Below are 16,788 nucleotides of genomic sequence, written 5' to 3'. Positions count from 1 at the left end.
CAGATATCTGTACAGATAAAGGAAGTGAATCTAAATTTCCTTCTCCAAACACACAGATAATCACTGTTGCCAAATAGGTTACATACATATAAATACACATACATGTATACAAATGTGAGTCTGTTTTGTTTTTCTGAGATGTTTGTTTTGTTTCATTCTGAGATGAATGAAATGGCACTCATCTTGGGAATCCAGGTTTGTTTGGCATCTTTCATTGGTTTAGCACAGTATTTTCATCCAAAGTAATAAGGCACATTTCTAGTCAAATATATCGTAAAGAAGCATTTGCAGCAAAAGACAAACACTAACTATGCAATAGAGAGAACTGTTCCAGTTGCTCTAAGTGCAGTTGTGTAAAATCCATCATTGCCAAAAAAGCTTTCCCACCCTTACCTCCAGGGTCATGTTCACAGTGCTAATGGCCACTTTTATTTCTCCATCTGAAAGTTCCTTCAGATTCTTCAGCATTGTCTGTTCAATACCTAAACCTGCGGGTGAGAGAAAAAACATTATATTTGAGGGAGATTTTTGGTAATCTTAAGGGATTATTTGAAGACATCACCCTCTTAATTTCAGTATTTCCCCTCTCATATCTCTTTTAACCATAATAAACACACATGAAGGCAAAGAATCACATAGTGATAATATTTGCATCAGTGAGGATCCCAGCAGGAAACAGAATTCACCCCTCAGGATGCCAAAGAAGATTCTCTAATGGTAGGACGCTTACAGAGATGTGGGTGGGACTGAGAAAATTAATCAGGGAGGCATCCAGATACTAGCAGAAGTTCAGGTGAAGGAAACAGATATCTGGGATAGGAGAAGAGGGGTTGCCAGAAACTAAACACCAAAACAGGAAGGGAGCAAGGAAGAAATACAACAGTCTCTTCCCCTTCCTTTGACTCCTATGCCCCATATATTTCTAACTCTTCTATGGACCAAATCCACCTGAAACCAGTAATTTCAGGGGAGCCCAGAAGATTAAATACTCAGAGGTCAGACTAGAAACCCACAGCAGACAGAAGCAGAGAAGAGAAGCAGCGTAGGTAAGAAAAACCAACGTGTGTGTGTGTGTGTGTGTTAGTTGCTCAGTCGTGTCCCACTCTCTGCAACCCCATAGACGGCAGCCCACCAGGCCCCTCTGTCCATGGGATTCTCCAGGCAAGAACACTGGAGTGGGTTGCCATGTCCTTCCCCCAAAGGAACTGTAGAAAGAAAGAAAGTGATGTCGCTCAGTCATGTCCAACTCTCTGCGACCCCGTGGACTGTAGCCTACCAGACTCCTCCATCCATGGAATTTTCCAGGCAAGAGTACTAGAGTGGGTTGCCATTTCCTTCTCCAAGAAAAACCAACATAACCATGCAAATAACCAAATAACACCTAGGAAGGCCAAAATTTGCATTCAGGATGCATTTAGGAAAGCATCCATGTTTTCAATTGTGATTTTACTCACAATGCACTTTATAAATATGACCCATAAAATTATCATAATTAAGTTGGCCACCCTTGTAATAGGCTCTGGCAATAGGAGCTATGGGATTTCTTAAATGATGGGAGAATAATCCAGAAGGGATAAGTTATCTAGAACTGCATAGTTTTAGTCAGCAGACCAATGTGCTTCAATAAAATATATCATGGAAAACAGGAAAGGGTCTGGCTTAATACTGAATTCTCACCCTATATTTTCACAACAGAGCAGGTCTAAACTCTTGAGAAGACCTATACTAAAGTCCAGTAAAGCATGTATCTCCTTCTCAGATGTACATTAAGACGGCAGAGTCAACTATTATTTGCCTATTATTAATATTTACCCTCTCAACTTATAACACTATCAATCAGAGCAGTATGGGGAAACAGACAGCTACTAAATATTTCTTTCCCACTCAAAGATTGAAAAGTTTTCATCTATCATACTACAGCATAAAATGACTTATAGAATATATAGTGACATGAAAAGTTTGATCTAGTTTTGAAAATGAGTGACAAAATGCATATCATCACCTGGCTACACGTGCACATATATCCACACATGTGCATACGTAAGAGAATGTGTGTCAGGCGTATGGATGCCCCGCCCACATTTCCTCTGACTTTCAGGCCCCAGCAAGTCGCTCAACCACCGGCACCTGCATCTCTTTTCCGGAGGGCTTTCTCTGGCCATCAAAGCCCACCCCAGGAAAATTAACAGTCCCTGCAACTAAGTAACCCTCAACATTCCAGTGGTATACTCCTAACCAAACCTGATTCATGGCCTTAATTTCTGTGCTGTCAATACTCCTACCATGGCTGACTTCAACCTGCCAACCCAACACCAACCCACTCACAAAATACCTGAAAATCTAACAGCCAGCTCTTGGAGTTCTGATAAACAAGTTCCAACACGCCACGGTACCTACCCCTCGGGTAGGAAAACTCTGCAGTGCAATTTTACACTCTTTTCCAGAGTTCCTTAGTGAGATAAAGGCCTGATTTCCCACAAAGATAACTTGCTGGTTAAAGTGTTCCAAGCTCTATCAGTGTTTCCTGGGATCACCTCCCAAATATATTGCTTTGCTTCAGGCTCTGCCCCTGCAGGATTCCAAACTAAAGGAGAAAGCTGTACACTTTAAAGACTGACTGACTGGGTTTAAATCCTGGCCTGGCCACCTGCCAGCTGTGTGTGTGATGATGTGAAAGCAAAGATGCCTTTCTGTGCTTCAGTGTTTTCATCTGAAAATTGGGGATAATAATTCCACCTGACAGGGTTGTCATGAGGACTCAGTATGAAAATTCATACAAAGCTGTACCATCAGAACCTCGTGTATATTAGACACTTAATGAACTGTTGCTGTTATTATTACTACTGTTAAACAGCTGAACCAGGGAATCCACTCTCTTGACAAAGCCTAGACTTACAGCATAATTTTATCTGCTTAAGAGTCTTCTCTTATTTTTTTTTCTCAAATTCATTTATGAAATCCCATTGCGCTTGACATTGTTCATGCCATATTCTCAAAATAGAGCCCTCCCAGCACAGAGATTTCCTGTAATGATGCGTCTGGGGTGCCTATTAGATGCATGAATTAACCACACATCCAGGTACGAAGGCCTCAGAGGAAGGCCTGCAGTGTGAACTGTCTGCTTCCAGGTGAGCCAACACGATGTTCCTAAAAACTTTGCCCAAGCATGAACATTAGGGAAGAAAGTGAAGGCACACACAAGTCCACCTCCTGGGGCCCAGCAACAATCCACACCCCAAACCCTCCTTGGCAGCTACGACACAGCTGAGGGACAGAGTCACTCACCCTGAGCACTGGACTGGGTCTCCTGCAGGATGTTGATAATGTCCTCTCTTGGAGGTAAGCTGGGAAATTTTTCTTCCAGGATAGAAAGAATTTCCTCCTGCTTTTCTGAGATCTTCTTGGGCTCCATGGTCATCCACTTAAAAAGGATGCTACCTGAAAGGCGTGAACAAAATCACCTTTAAACTTTCTAGTCAAGCTAGCATGGGGCTCAGGAAAGTCAGTGTTTTCTGGTCTCTCGAATTTTGCTTCCACTTCCAGATTCCTGCCTGAACCAGGGGCCTCCATTGTGTAACATTCAAGAGGCAATTTTTAGAAAATCCTTCAGATACTGTCTGTCTTGCCTCACTGTTCTTTGAGTAGTAATCTCAACAACTGAATTGTGGTACACTCTATGGCATAGTTACAGATAAAGAAATAAAATGTTTCCCCCATCCCACACAAATACACAGAAATGATACACATTAGTTTTAAACATTCTCAGGATGGAAGTTAATGATAAACTATTTAAAAATATTAAATATGACTTAATATTTCTATTTAAGAATACCTTTAAGAGATCACAGAGAAGATCATTTCATTCATCACATTACTGATTTTATATAAGAACTCTCTCCTCTTAACAATTAAATGATTTCCTAGCCAAAGTGTCAGCAGCAGAAGAATCTGATAAGGTAGTGAATCTTGAATCCATCCCCAATCCTCCAGGTACGACACACAGTTTTGAAATTGTTTACTAACATCTAATTATAATGATTCATAAGCTGGGTCTAACCCACAGGTTTCGATTACAAAGCACTTTGATAATATGAATGACTAACCTCTCACAATCTTCTAGAATTTCTATACATAATCTCACCTTACAAGGGAAAAGCTGCCACCTGTTACATGCCCTTTTCCTGTACCCTGGGCCCAGACTAACACAGAGTCATGGGGGGAAAGGAGGCTTTGCTTAGTGATGAATAATTAAACTCTGTAAAAATCCTCAAAATTACTGATTAATCAGGGTGATACATCTCTCCAGCTTTCAGTGTAGCCTAAATGATAATTACAGTGGTAAAAATGTAAAAGGAGAAATGAAGTAGTGAGTGGGAGAAAACTTTGGTACATAATCTTGACATCTACCTGGAAATCTACAGTACATAGAGATTAGATACACATTCACCAATAAAAATCCTGGAAAAGCCCCAAGCAAGTCATCTGGCCTCTCTGTTTCTATTTGCCTATTTTAAAAACAGAAATAATGCTATTTTACCAGCTTATAACGTCATATACTAAAATGTCAATAAATGTAAACATCATCATGAGAAATAAATACTGCCAAATACATTTAAAGCATCTTATTCATTCATTCATTCCTTTATCAAAGAACTGCTGAGCACCTATTATGAACCAAGTGCTGTGCTAGACACTAATGATTCATGACTGGAATAATGCTAGCCTTGCCGCTTGAAGCTTATAGTTGTTCAGGGGCTACAAATAAGTAAACACATAAGCATTCTTTTGTTTTTTAAAAATTTATTTATTTTAATTATTTTTGGCTGTGCTGGATCTTTGTTGCTGCACGCAGACTTTCTCTAGCTGTGGCAAGCAGGGGCTACTCTCTAGTTGCAGTGCATGGACTTGTTGTGGTGGCTTCTCTTGCTCAGGCTCTAGGTGCCTGAGCTTCAGTAGTTCCAACACGCAGGCTCAGCAGATGTGGCTCGCAGACTCTAGAGTGCAGGATCAGTAGTTGCGGTGCATGGGCATAACTGCCCCGAGGCATGTGGGATCTTCCCAGACCAGTAAGTGAACTTGTTCGTGTCCACTGCACTGGCAGGCGGACTCCTATCCGCTGGGCCACCAGGAAAGTCCCACATACATTTTGAATATGAAGGGGATAAGAAATATCACTGCGGAAAAATACAGTACTCTGAATCTAGGCAAGAATTTAGGGGTCATAAAAGGTTTCCTAGAGAGAGTTAAGCTAAGCCGAGACTTGAATAATAAGTGACTTAAGGCAAAGACAAGGTAAAGAGAGACCATGACCCAGACAGAGCATCTGTACAGGCACTGAGGTGAGAGAAGATTTGGCCAGTTCAAGGAATGGAAATTAATTGATTAGAACTAATCAGTAATAGAATTATCAAGAAACAGAGATGATTAGATCATAAGAATCATAGATGACATCGATGACATCGATGCCATAGATCATAAGAAACATGGATGACATAGATAAAAGGTCTAAGATATATGTAATAGAGTTCCCCTTGGAAAGGAGAGAGAAAAGGGGATGGAACAATATTTGAAAAGAGTAGCTAATCATTTTTCAAAGTTAATGAAGAAGATTATTCTAATATTCAAAGTAAATTATGAATCCAAAACAGAATAAATACAAAGAAACTACCTCTAGGCTGCTGTTGCTGCTGCTAAGTCGCCTCAGTCGTGTCCAACTCCGTGCGACCCCATAGACGGCAGCCCACCAGGCTCGCCCATCCCTGGGATTCTCCAGGCGAGAACACTGGAGTGGGTTGCCATTTCCTTCTCCAAGGCACGAAAGTGAAAAGTGAAAGTGAAGTCGCTCAGTCATGTCTGACTCTTAGCGACCCCCATGGACTGCAGCCCACCAGGCTCCTCCGTCCATGGGATTCTCCAGGCAAGAGTACTGGAGTGGGGTGCCATTGCCTTCTCCGCTACCTCTAGGCACGTGACAGTAAAACTGCTGAAACTCACAGAGGAAAAAGTATATATCAGAGAAAAAGAAATATATTCCTGTCAAAGGAACTACAATAAAACTGAGCCCTAATCTCATCTAAAATGATGAAAGTCAAAAGACACTGAAACTACAATTTCAAAGTGCTAATATAAAATAATTGCCGACATTGAATTCTTCCCTGATAGCTCAGGTGGTAAAGAATCTGCCTGCAATGCAGGAGACTCTGGTTCCATTCCTGAGTCAGGAAGATCCGCTGGAGAAGAGAGAGGCTACCCACTCCAGTATTCTGGGCTGGAGAATTCCATGGACTCTATAGTCCACGGGTCACAAAGAACTGGACATGACTGAGTGATTTTCACATACACACATACTGAAATATAAGAAAAAATGAAGGCAAAATAAAGACATTTTCAGAAATATAAATTGGAAGTATTTGTCACAAGAAGAATTCACACTCAAAAAACGGTAAAGGGAGAAGAAAATTATTATAGATGGCAGCAAAAAACAGGAAGGGAAACGTGTTGGAGAATACAAATATATGAGTGAGAATAAATCAATGTTCACTGTATAAAACGTTTATAATATGGAGTTTACAATATACGTGTAATTAAAATACATTTCAACAGTAACAAATTGAAGATTGAACTTCAAGTAGAGACAAATTTCTCTAAGGTTCTTGGATTATCAGGCAAGTGGTAAAAATATTGATTTATAAGAAAAATTAATGGTATTTTGTAATCTTAATTACTACTAAAATAATTTTCTAAAAAGGAATTCATAACTAATAAGCTAATGAAGGAAAATGTAATAGTAAAAATCCTTATATAGTGTAATAACAGTAAAAAGGATAGAGAAAAGGGGGAAATCTGAGACAAGGAGAAAACAAATAGCAAAATGACATATTAAGCCCAGACGTAAGAGCACTTGCATTAATATAAAGAGACAATGAATGTTCAGTGGGTATAGAGTTTCAGTGTTGCAAGATGAACAAGTTCTAGAGCTCTGCTTCACAACAATGTGGGTATACTTTATTGAACTGTACACTTAAAAATGTTTAAGTTGGTAAATTTGATGTTATGTATTTTTTGTTGTTGCTCGTTTTTCAGTCGCTAAGTTGTGTTTGACTCTTTGTGACCCCATAAACTATACTGTCCATGGAATTCTCCTTGCCAAAATAGTGGAGTGGGTAGCTGTTCCCTTCTCCAGGGCATTTTTCCAACCCAGGGATCCAACCCAGGTCTCCCACATTGCAGGCAGATTCTTTGCCAGCTGAGCTACCAGAGAAGCCCAAGAATACAGGAGTGGGAAGCCTATCCTTTCTCCAGTGAATCTTCCCCCACCCAGGAATCGAACTGGGGTCTCCTGCATAGCAGGTGGATTCTTTACTGAGCTACTTCAATTAAAAGACAAAAATTACCAAACTGAAAAAAAAATTATCAAACTTAATTTTAAAAATACAATGGCAATATGCTTTTCACATGAGCATACTTTAGATATAATGATATTGAAAGACTGAAAGTAAAAGAGTAGAAAAAGATGTAACACTGGTATAATATACTAATATTAGATACTCTAAGACAAGAGGAATTACTTGAGATTAAGACAAATATGTGCTTATTATTAAAGAATCAACCTTCAGGTAGCTACATCAATCCTAACTTTACATGAACTAATAACATTACTAATAACTTTACCTAATATGGTTTTTCCAGTGGTCATGTATGGATGTGAGAGTTGGACTGTGAAGAAGGCTGAGCGCCGAAGAATTGATGCGTTTTGAACTGTGGTGTTGGAGAAGACTCTTGAGAGTCCCTTGGACTGCAAGGAGATCCAACCAGTCCATTCTGAAGGAAATCAGCCCTGGGATTTCTTTGGAAGGAATGATGCTAAAGCTGAAACTCCAGTACTTTGGCCACCTCATGCGAAGAGTTGACTCATTGGAAAAGACTTTGATGTTGGGAGGGACTGAGGGCAGGAGGAGAAGGGGACGACACAGGATGAGATGGCTGGATGGCATCACTGACTCAATGGACGTGAGTCTGAGTGAACTCCGGGAGTTGGTGATGGACAGGGAGGCCTGGCATGCTGCGATTCACGGGGTCTCAAAGAGTCAGATACGACTGAGCGACTGAACTGAACTGAATAGCTTCTCAATATGTAAAGCAAAAATTGACAGAACTGGATGAAGAATGAGATAAATACACAATCTCAGTGGGAAATTTTAGTACCCATCTCTCAGCAACTCTAAGAACCATCAGGAAAAAAAATCAGTAAATATATAGATTATTTGAACAACATGAGTAACAAAGTTGATCTGACATAAACTTATCATTATCAACAACATCAGACTATACTTTATCTTCTAACACAAATGAGACATTAACCAAAGTTGGCCACTTGTTGAGACAAACTTCAACAAATTTCAGAGGATTACAATGAGCTATCTTCTACAGCCATCATGAAAATAGTCTAAAAATTGATAATAAAGCAAAACTAGGAAATTTCCAAATGTTTGAAAAATAAACAATATACTTCCAAATCACAGTAAAAGGAAAAAATCACAACATAAATTAGAATATATTTTAATTTAATGATATGAAAATACTACATTTAAACTCATAAGATGCAACTAGAGCTGTGCTGAGGAAATTTTATAACCTCAAAAGCATGAGATGTTAAAAAAAAAATCTCAACTAAAAAAATGTAGAAGGAAGGATATAGAAAAGATAACAGTAAAACTTAAAAACATAAAAAAGAAACACATATAAGGAAAATACAACAAAATACTGATTCTTAGAAAAGACTAATATGGTTTTTGAAAATGATTGAAAAACAAAATGATAGAAGGTATAATTTTCCAATATTAAAAATGAAATAGTGACATACTACAGATTCTAATGACTTTAAAAGATAAGCATAGGGGACTTCCCTATACTAAGGGAAGTGTGGCTAAGACTCCATACTCCCAATGCACGGGGCCAGGGTTCAATCCCTGGTCAGGGAACTAGGTCCCACATGCCACAAGTAAAGATCCTGCGTGCACCAACTATGACCTGGCTCAGCCAAATAAACAAATATTTTTTAAAAGATAAATATCATCTTAATAGATTTTAAATTTTAGAGGAAATGGACATTTCTGGAAAAACTCAACTTGCCAAACTGATAGGAAAAGAAATTTAAAATTGGGATGGTTTCCCATTTAATTTAAAATGAATCTACAGTTTAATATCCATAGTTCCACACATCTAAGTAAACAATATAGTAATTTTACACAAATTCTCCCAAAGATTAGAAAGAGAAAATACTTCCCAACTTATTTTCTGAATCCAGCATAATCTTCATACCAATACTCAGTAGAGACAGTAGAAGAAAGAAGAAGCAGAGGCAGCTCTTTCTCATAAGTATAGTTGCAAAAAAAATTTTTAAGCCAGCCCCAAATCAAGATAGCAACATATAATAGGATATGGAATTGTCACCAAATAGGGACATTTTAGGAATTAAAGGCCAAGTTAACATTCGAAAGTTAACATAATTGAGCACCCTAGTAGAAGAGAAATATCAAATGGTCACCTCAGTAAAGGTCTAGTTGTGAAACTACTTGATAAAATCCAATATTTAATTATATTAAATCTCAGCCAAGTAGAAATAAAAGACAACTTCCTTAATTTGATGTAGGGCATTTGTGAAAACCAAGTTAAGTTTATGGCTAATTCACACTGTTGTATGGCAGAAACAAACACAATATTGTAAACATTTAAAAAACAAAACAATTTTTTAAAAAAGAGGAAAAAAAAAAACAAATAAGGAAAGCAAACATTATCCTTAACTGTGAATTATGAAAGACTTCCACTTCAAACCAGGAATTAGACAAAGATGCATGCTATTTCTACTTAACACTGCAGTGTGAATCCTAACCAGAGAAATAAGACAAGCCAAAGAAGTAAAAGTGTAAAAACAAAAAAGGTGAAAGTGTAAAGAAAGAAAAAGAAGAAATAAAAACTGACTTCTTCATAGACGATATGTGTATCAACTTAAAAATGAAAATACAAATAAATTAATTATTAATTAACAAATGAATTAACTAATTAATAATACAAATTAACTTAAGACAGTAAATAAATTTATTATTTTTTTTTTTAGTTTTTATTTTTTAAATTTTACAATCTTTAATTCTTACATGCATTCCCAAACATGAACCCCCCTCCCACCTCCCTCCCCATAACATCTTTCTGGGTCATCCCCATGCACCAGCCCCAAGCATGCTGCATCCTGCGTCGGACATAGACTGGCGATTCAATTCACATGATAGTATACATGTTAGAATGTCATACAGAGTGAAGTAAGCCAGAAAGAAAAACACCAATACAGTATACTAACACATATATATGGAATTTAGGAAGATGGCAATGACGACCCTGTATGCAAGACAGGGAAAGAGACACAGATGTGTATAACGGACTTTTTGGACTCAGAGGGAGAGGGAGAGGGTGGGATGATTGGGAGAATGACATTCTAACATGTATACTATCATGTGAATTAAGACAGTAAATAAATTTAGCAAGGCTGCTGGGTATAATGTCAGTAATACAAATTCTTGTATTTCTATAAACAGTCTTGAGCAATTAGAAAATCAAATTTAAATTAAACTGTAATGGCATCAAAATATAAATATTTAGTAATAAATTTCACAAAAATATGCCTGGCTTACGGTCAAACCAAGATTCCAATTTCTTCAGTTTAATGATTTTAATTTTAAAATACATTCAAAGGAAGTATTCAGAAATTAATCTAACAGGTATTGCACTAAACAGAATCCTACAGAATAATTCAATGAAAAGGAACTTCTGACATTATAATTTTGACTTGGCAATTAAGAAAGAGATGATGTTCTGATGTAAGTAGGAAAAAAATAAGTCAAAAAGATGCTCACCATACTCTGAGTTGTTTTTACTGCAGAAGAAAGGCTATGGCCCAAGTTTATTCAAGGGACTTATCTATAGCAAAATTTTCTACTTCACTCTAGAGGCCTATTTAGTAACATACTTAAGTTAAATATCAGTAGCAGGATGTAGAGTAGCCAAAAGCACCTCTTAGCAAAATCAATCCTATTTTTGACATAGGAGTTGACGTAACTTCCAGTTAAATCTGCAGAACTAAAAAAATCCTTAAATTCATATACATGTATACAAAAGTGTCCCAGCTCTTCAAAGACCATGAGAAATTACCAACAAGTAACAAAGAAAGCAATTATAATAAAATAGTAAATATTTCATTCCATTAGAGAAAAAAATCAACCACATATTCTTTGTTCAAAAGAATGGAGAAGTGAAGGACCTCTTCCCAAAAGCAACTGCAGTGCATTAATATTAAATATGAACTAGTCCAGGTTCGATGCATGATACTGGATGCTTGGGGCTGGTGCACTGGGACGACCCAGAGGGATGGTACGGGGAAGGGAGGAGGGAGGGGGGTTCAGGACGGAGAACAAGTGTTACCTGTGGCGGATTCGTGATGATGTATGGCAAAACCAATACAATATTGTAAAGTAATTAACCTCCAATTAAAATAAATTTATATTAAAAAAACGTTGGATTATGTGATAATCATCAAAAACAAAACCAAACCATGAACTAATGAAGTCAGAAATTGTTTGGGGAAAACATTCACCACAGTCAGGACATATCCTGCATGATAAATTCTTTGCAGAAAAGAAGGGATTTAAACCTCTTTCCTGTTTTACTTGGGATTGTTTTTTTCATACTGAAACAAAAAAATTAAAGGACAAATAATGCAGAGGGGGTGGGGGGAGGGAGAAAGAAGGAGAAAAAAATGGAAAATACAATTTGTATTTTTGACTGCAAAGGGCTAAAAAGAGAGCAAGTTATTCAAGTGCTTAGTAATTTATACATTTAAAATGCCTAAATTTAAGAATAAAACTCATCTTTATAAGGCAAGAGAAATAATTAACACTCTAAGGTTGAGGAACTGTTCTGGTTTTATATCTAGCAGAAAAAAATAATTTCTATCCCCTTCCCCCAACTCAGGCCATCCCTCTTCCTAAGGAAAACAGCCAGTGTAATTCCTTCTGGACTTTGTAACCATTTTGGGAGATGATTCACTCTTTGGGCAAGAGAGGGAAAAAAAATGGTCTGGCTCTGTTCCTTTCCTATTAGACCTCCTTAAAAGGATCTTTTTGAAGCTGTTAATCCCGGCTACGAAAATAGCAAGCAACAATTCTTTATTAACGTTCAAATGGAACAACCAACAGAAGGAGAGAATTATTTCTTTAAAACCTAGGGCATAGTTTTTCCACTTCCTCAGCTAAGAACAATTGCTGTTATTTGTTTCACTATTGAAGTTGTGGCTCTCTCAAGGCCTTCTACAAAGAAAAGAAACCTGAAAGGTCCAGTGAGCTGTGGTTTTGATGGAAACCTGCCTGGTAATCAGTGATTGCAGTCTCATTATTGCCAGCTAGTTCTGGAAAGTGCACACACACACACACACACACACACACACAAACACAAATAAACAAGTGGGCCCACAAATACACATGTGGGCACACAAATCCTCAGTGCAATGATTCAACAATTTAATGGACCTTACATTTGACAGTAGCCCTCTAGTAAACATTTCTGCAGAAAACGAATACAGGTTGAGGAGTCTGACAGTCTATAATTGTTTGCTTTCGGTACAAACTCAGGGCATAACCAAACACCAACTTTAGGCTACCATGACTGTTTGTGACTTTTAGACAGAACAGATGGTAACTTGTTTGAAAATAATAATAAGCCTTAGAAGCAAATAGTAGGAGGAAGAAAATAAGAAGAGGAAGAGGAGATGAAAAGTGAAGAAAAAAGAAATAAAACAAAGAACAAGAACCACAACAACAAAAACACTGATAGGGAGGGGATGAAGAAGTGAAAAGACAGATTTCCAAAAATCAAGGTCATTTATGATCTCATCTGAATGAGCACATTCTCTTTTCAGATAATTTCTTATACAAATAATTAGAAAGCAATCTCTCTAAGTCAGTCTATGCCTTTTCTGATGAAACTGATGCTCATGAGCTGCATCCTGAAATTTCTAAGTTTGAGATATGTCCTACTAAAAGACAACAGCAAGATCTAACTATTGTAAGAAGTATTAATTCAAGAAAACGCAAATTATGTCAACTTTGTCAAATGCCCTAAAGAGCCTGAACACACATTAGCCATGGCTGTGTCACCTGTTGGCATTTATCCATAACCGTCCTGCCAAGGTCCAGATGATAGAGTGACAGGGGAGAAGATTAGATAAACACAGCAGGTTATTTCTCCACTGGCAGCTTGATACCTACTTTTAATTGGTACAAATGATCCTTTAACAGCATCCATATTAATCAGGTTCTACCCCCATATTTGAACATAATATTATCCCATCATGCAAACATTCTGACATATAGCTAGGGCAGTGATTAAAGACTAAGACTACAAAAGATTCCAATATGACTAATCTTAAGTATTAATTTCCTATATTTGGAAAAACCACCGGCCTGTATAGAAAAAGAGGCTTGGAACAGGAACAGTCTAGTCTTTACTAGACTAAAGGTCAAGCTGTCTAGAACAATCCCCACATGCTGATTGAGGAGCAGAAAAGTGTGTGATACACTTCCCAGTACCTGTAAAAAACGCTATTATGTTATGTAAGAGTTGGAGAATATCTATGTCCTTTCAAAAAGGATGATGTATTGAAAAAACCTTCAGACCTAGATATTCTTTTAATAAGGAACTGGTATATGTGTTTGTTTCACTAATAATATGAATTTCACAGTTAATTATATTTCTACTTTTTTCTAGACTCCAGGAGGCTCATATTCAAACTTTCAAACAGAACACACTTTTATTCCTCTAAGTTTATTTATTGGTATGTTTCCTGACCCTGACTCTTTTTTTCTGTTTTATTATATTTACATGCATTTTTGTAAGCCACCTCAAATATTCTATGGAAAAAGAAAGGACACAAAAAATAATATAAATAATAAATGGATAGATAGATGACTGACCTGTGCAAATATATACTACATTTAATATAAAAGCAGGGATATGATAAAAATGATATATATATGATACCATTTATGTAATACATCAAAGAGACAAAAATCAATCTCTAGTGTTATGGGCAATGGCACCCCACTCCAGCACTCTTGCCTGGAAAATCCCACGGATGGAGGAGCCTGGTAGGCTGCAGTCCATGGGGTTGCTAAGAGTCAGACACGACTGAGCGACTTCACTTTCACTTTTCACCTTCATACGTTGGAGAAGGAAATGGCAACCCATTCCAGTGTTCTTGCCTGGAGAATCCCAGGGACGGGGGAGCCTGGTGGGCTGCCGTCTATGGGGTCGCACAGAGTCGGACACGACTGAAGCGACTTAGCAGCAGCAGCAGCAGTACTGTTATGGGGAACACATAGGGGTGGTAAAATTTAAAGTAAAGCAGGAAGGTGTGTGCTGTAAAGATCAAAATATTGGTTATCTTTACTTAGAGAAGGAGAGAGTTGTGATGGGGAGAGGCACACGGAGGTTATCTTGTTCTATGTTTTATCTGATTAATTGTTAAAAAGATGTCCCTTTTGTGATATTTCACTGAGCTGTATATTTAAATTTTTATGTTTTGTATTCTTTTCTGTACATGTATTATATTGCATGAAAGGCTAAAATTTTATATATATATATGTATATAAAAGATACATATATAAAGATGAAAATAGAAACAAACACTTGAAAAATACCAAAACAAAGATTTCTAAAAGCAAAAAAAGGGGGGAGGATATTACTGGAAGGAACAATGTTCAAATTCTGGACATTAGGAATATTGGAGGGATGGGCTGGAATGAAATGGAAATTATTAATACAATATCATAGTACCAACTAAATCAACATAGTTATAAACCAGAAAGGATATTAAAAAATCTTGAAAAATTCATTTCATGACAGGATTTATTGAGGGTCTATTATATGACAGGCACTGTTGCAGACCAGAGAAAAGAACAGTGGTTCAGATCAGCTCAGTTCAGTCGCTCAGTCGTGTCCAGCTATTTGTGACTCCATGAACCCCAGCACGCCAGGCCTCCCTGTCCATCATCAACTCCCAGAGTTTACCCAAACTCATGTCCATTGAGTCGGTGATGCCATCTAACCATTTAAACCTCTGTCGTCCCCTTCTCCTCCTGCCCTCAATCTTTCCCTACATCAGAGTCTGTTCAAATGAGTCAGCTCTTCATATCAGGTGGCCAAAGTATTGAAGTTTCAGCTTCACCATCAGTTCTTCCAATGAACACCCAGGACTGATCTCCTTTAGGATGGACTGGTTGGATCTCCTTGCAGTCCAAGGGACTCGCAAGAGTCTTTTCCAACACCACAGTTCAAAAGCATCAATTCTTCGGCACTCAGCTTTCCTTATAGTCCAACTCTCACATCCATACGTGATACTGGAAAAACCATAGCCTTGACTAGACGGACTTTTGTTGGCAAAGGAATGTCTCCGCTTTTCAATATGCTCTCTAGGTTAGTCATAACTTTCCTTCCAAGTAGTAAGCGCCTTTTAATTTCATGGCTGCAATCACCATCTGCAGTGATTTTGGAGCCCAGAAAAATAAAGTCAGCCACTGTTTCCACTGTTTCCCCATCTATTTGCCATGAAGTGATGGGACCAGATGCCATGATCTTCGTTTTCTGAATGTTGAGCGTAAAGCCAACTTTTTCACTCTCCTCTTTCACTTTCATCAAGAGGCTTTTTAGTTCCTCTTCACTTTCTGCCATAAGGGTGGTGTCATCTGCATATCTGAGGTTATTGATATTTCTCCCGGCAACCTTGATTCCAGCTTGTGCTTCCTCCAGCCCAGCGTTTCTCATGATGTACTCCGCATATAAGTTAAATAAGCAGGGTGACAATATACAGCTTTGACATACTCCTTTTCCTATTTGGAACCAGTCTGTTGTTTCATGTCCAGTTCTAATTGTTGCTTCCTGACCTGCATACAAATTTCTCAAGAGGCAGGTCAGGTGGTCTGGTATTCCCATCTCTTTCAGAATTTTCCAGTTTATTGTGATCCACACAGTCAAAGGCTTTGGCATAGTCAATAAAGCAGAAGTAGATGTTTCTCTGGAACTCTCTTGATTTTTCGATGATCCAGCAGCTGTTGGCAATTTAATCCCTGGTTCCTCTATCTTTTCTAAATCTAGCTTGAACATCTGGAAGTTCATGGTGCATGTATTGCTGAAGCCTGGCTTGGAGAATTTTGAGCATTACGTTACTAGCATGCGAGATGAGTGCAATTGAGCAGTAGTTTGAGCATTCTTTGGCATTGCCTTTCTTTGGGATTGGAATGAAAACTGACCTTTTCCAGTCTTGTGGCCACTGCTGAGTTTTCCAAATTTGCTGGCATATTCAGTGCAGCACTTTCACAGCATCATCTTTCAGGATTTGAAATAGCTCAACTGGAATTCCATCACCTCCACTAGCTTTGTTTGTAGTGATACTTCCCAAGGTCCACTTGACCTCACATTCCAGGATGTCAGGCTCTAGGTGAGTGATCAGGCCATCGTGATTATCTAGGTTGTGAAGATCTTTTTTGTATAGTTCTTCTGTGTATTCTTGCCACCTCTTCTTAACATCTTCTGCTTCTGTTAGGTCCATACCATTTCTGTCCTTTATCGAGCCCATCTTTGCATGAAATGTTCCCTTGGTATCTCTAAGTTTCTTGAAGAGATCTCTAGTCTTTCCTGTTCTATTGTTTTCCTCTATTTCTTTGCATTGATCACTGAGGAAGGCTT

General features: G+C 38.0%; 1 protein-coding gene across 6 annotated transcripts in view; it reads right to left on the bottom strand.

Annotated features, from left to right (window-relative positions):
• The window catches only part of PRUNE2 (prune homolog 2 with BCH domain), a 291,989-nt gene that overhangs the window by 212,181 nt on the left and 63,020 nt on the right, over positions 1–16,788 (bottom strand). For all 6 annotated transcript variants that reach the window (XM_027964476.3, XM_042243325.2, XM_060409321.1 and 3 more), the window contains exons 5-6: positions 3,286–3,438; positions 394–488 (exon numbers count right to left, since the gene is read on the bottom strand). In XM_027964476.3, coding sequence (XP_027820277.2) covers positions 394–488; positions 3,286–3,438 — 248 coding nt within the window. The remainder of the gene's footprint in view (positions 1–393; positions 489–3,285; positions 3,439–16,788) is intronic.

This window comes from Ovis aries, chromosome 2 (assembly GCF_016772045.2).
Source record: "Ovis aries strain OAR_USU_Benz2616 breed Rambouillet chromosome 2, ARS-UI_Ramb_v3.0, whole genome shotgun sequence".
Taxonomy (NCBI): Eukaryota; Metazoa; Chordata; class Mammalia; order Artiodactyla; family Bovidae; genus Ovis; species Ovis aries.
This window is presented reverse-complemented; position numbering and strand designations above follow the sequence as displayed.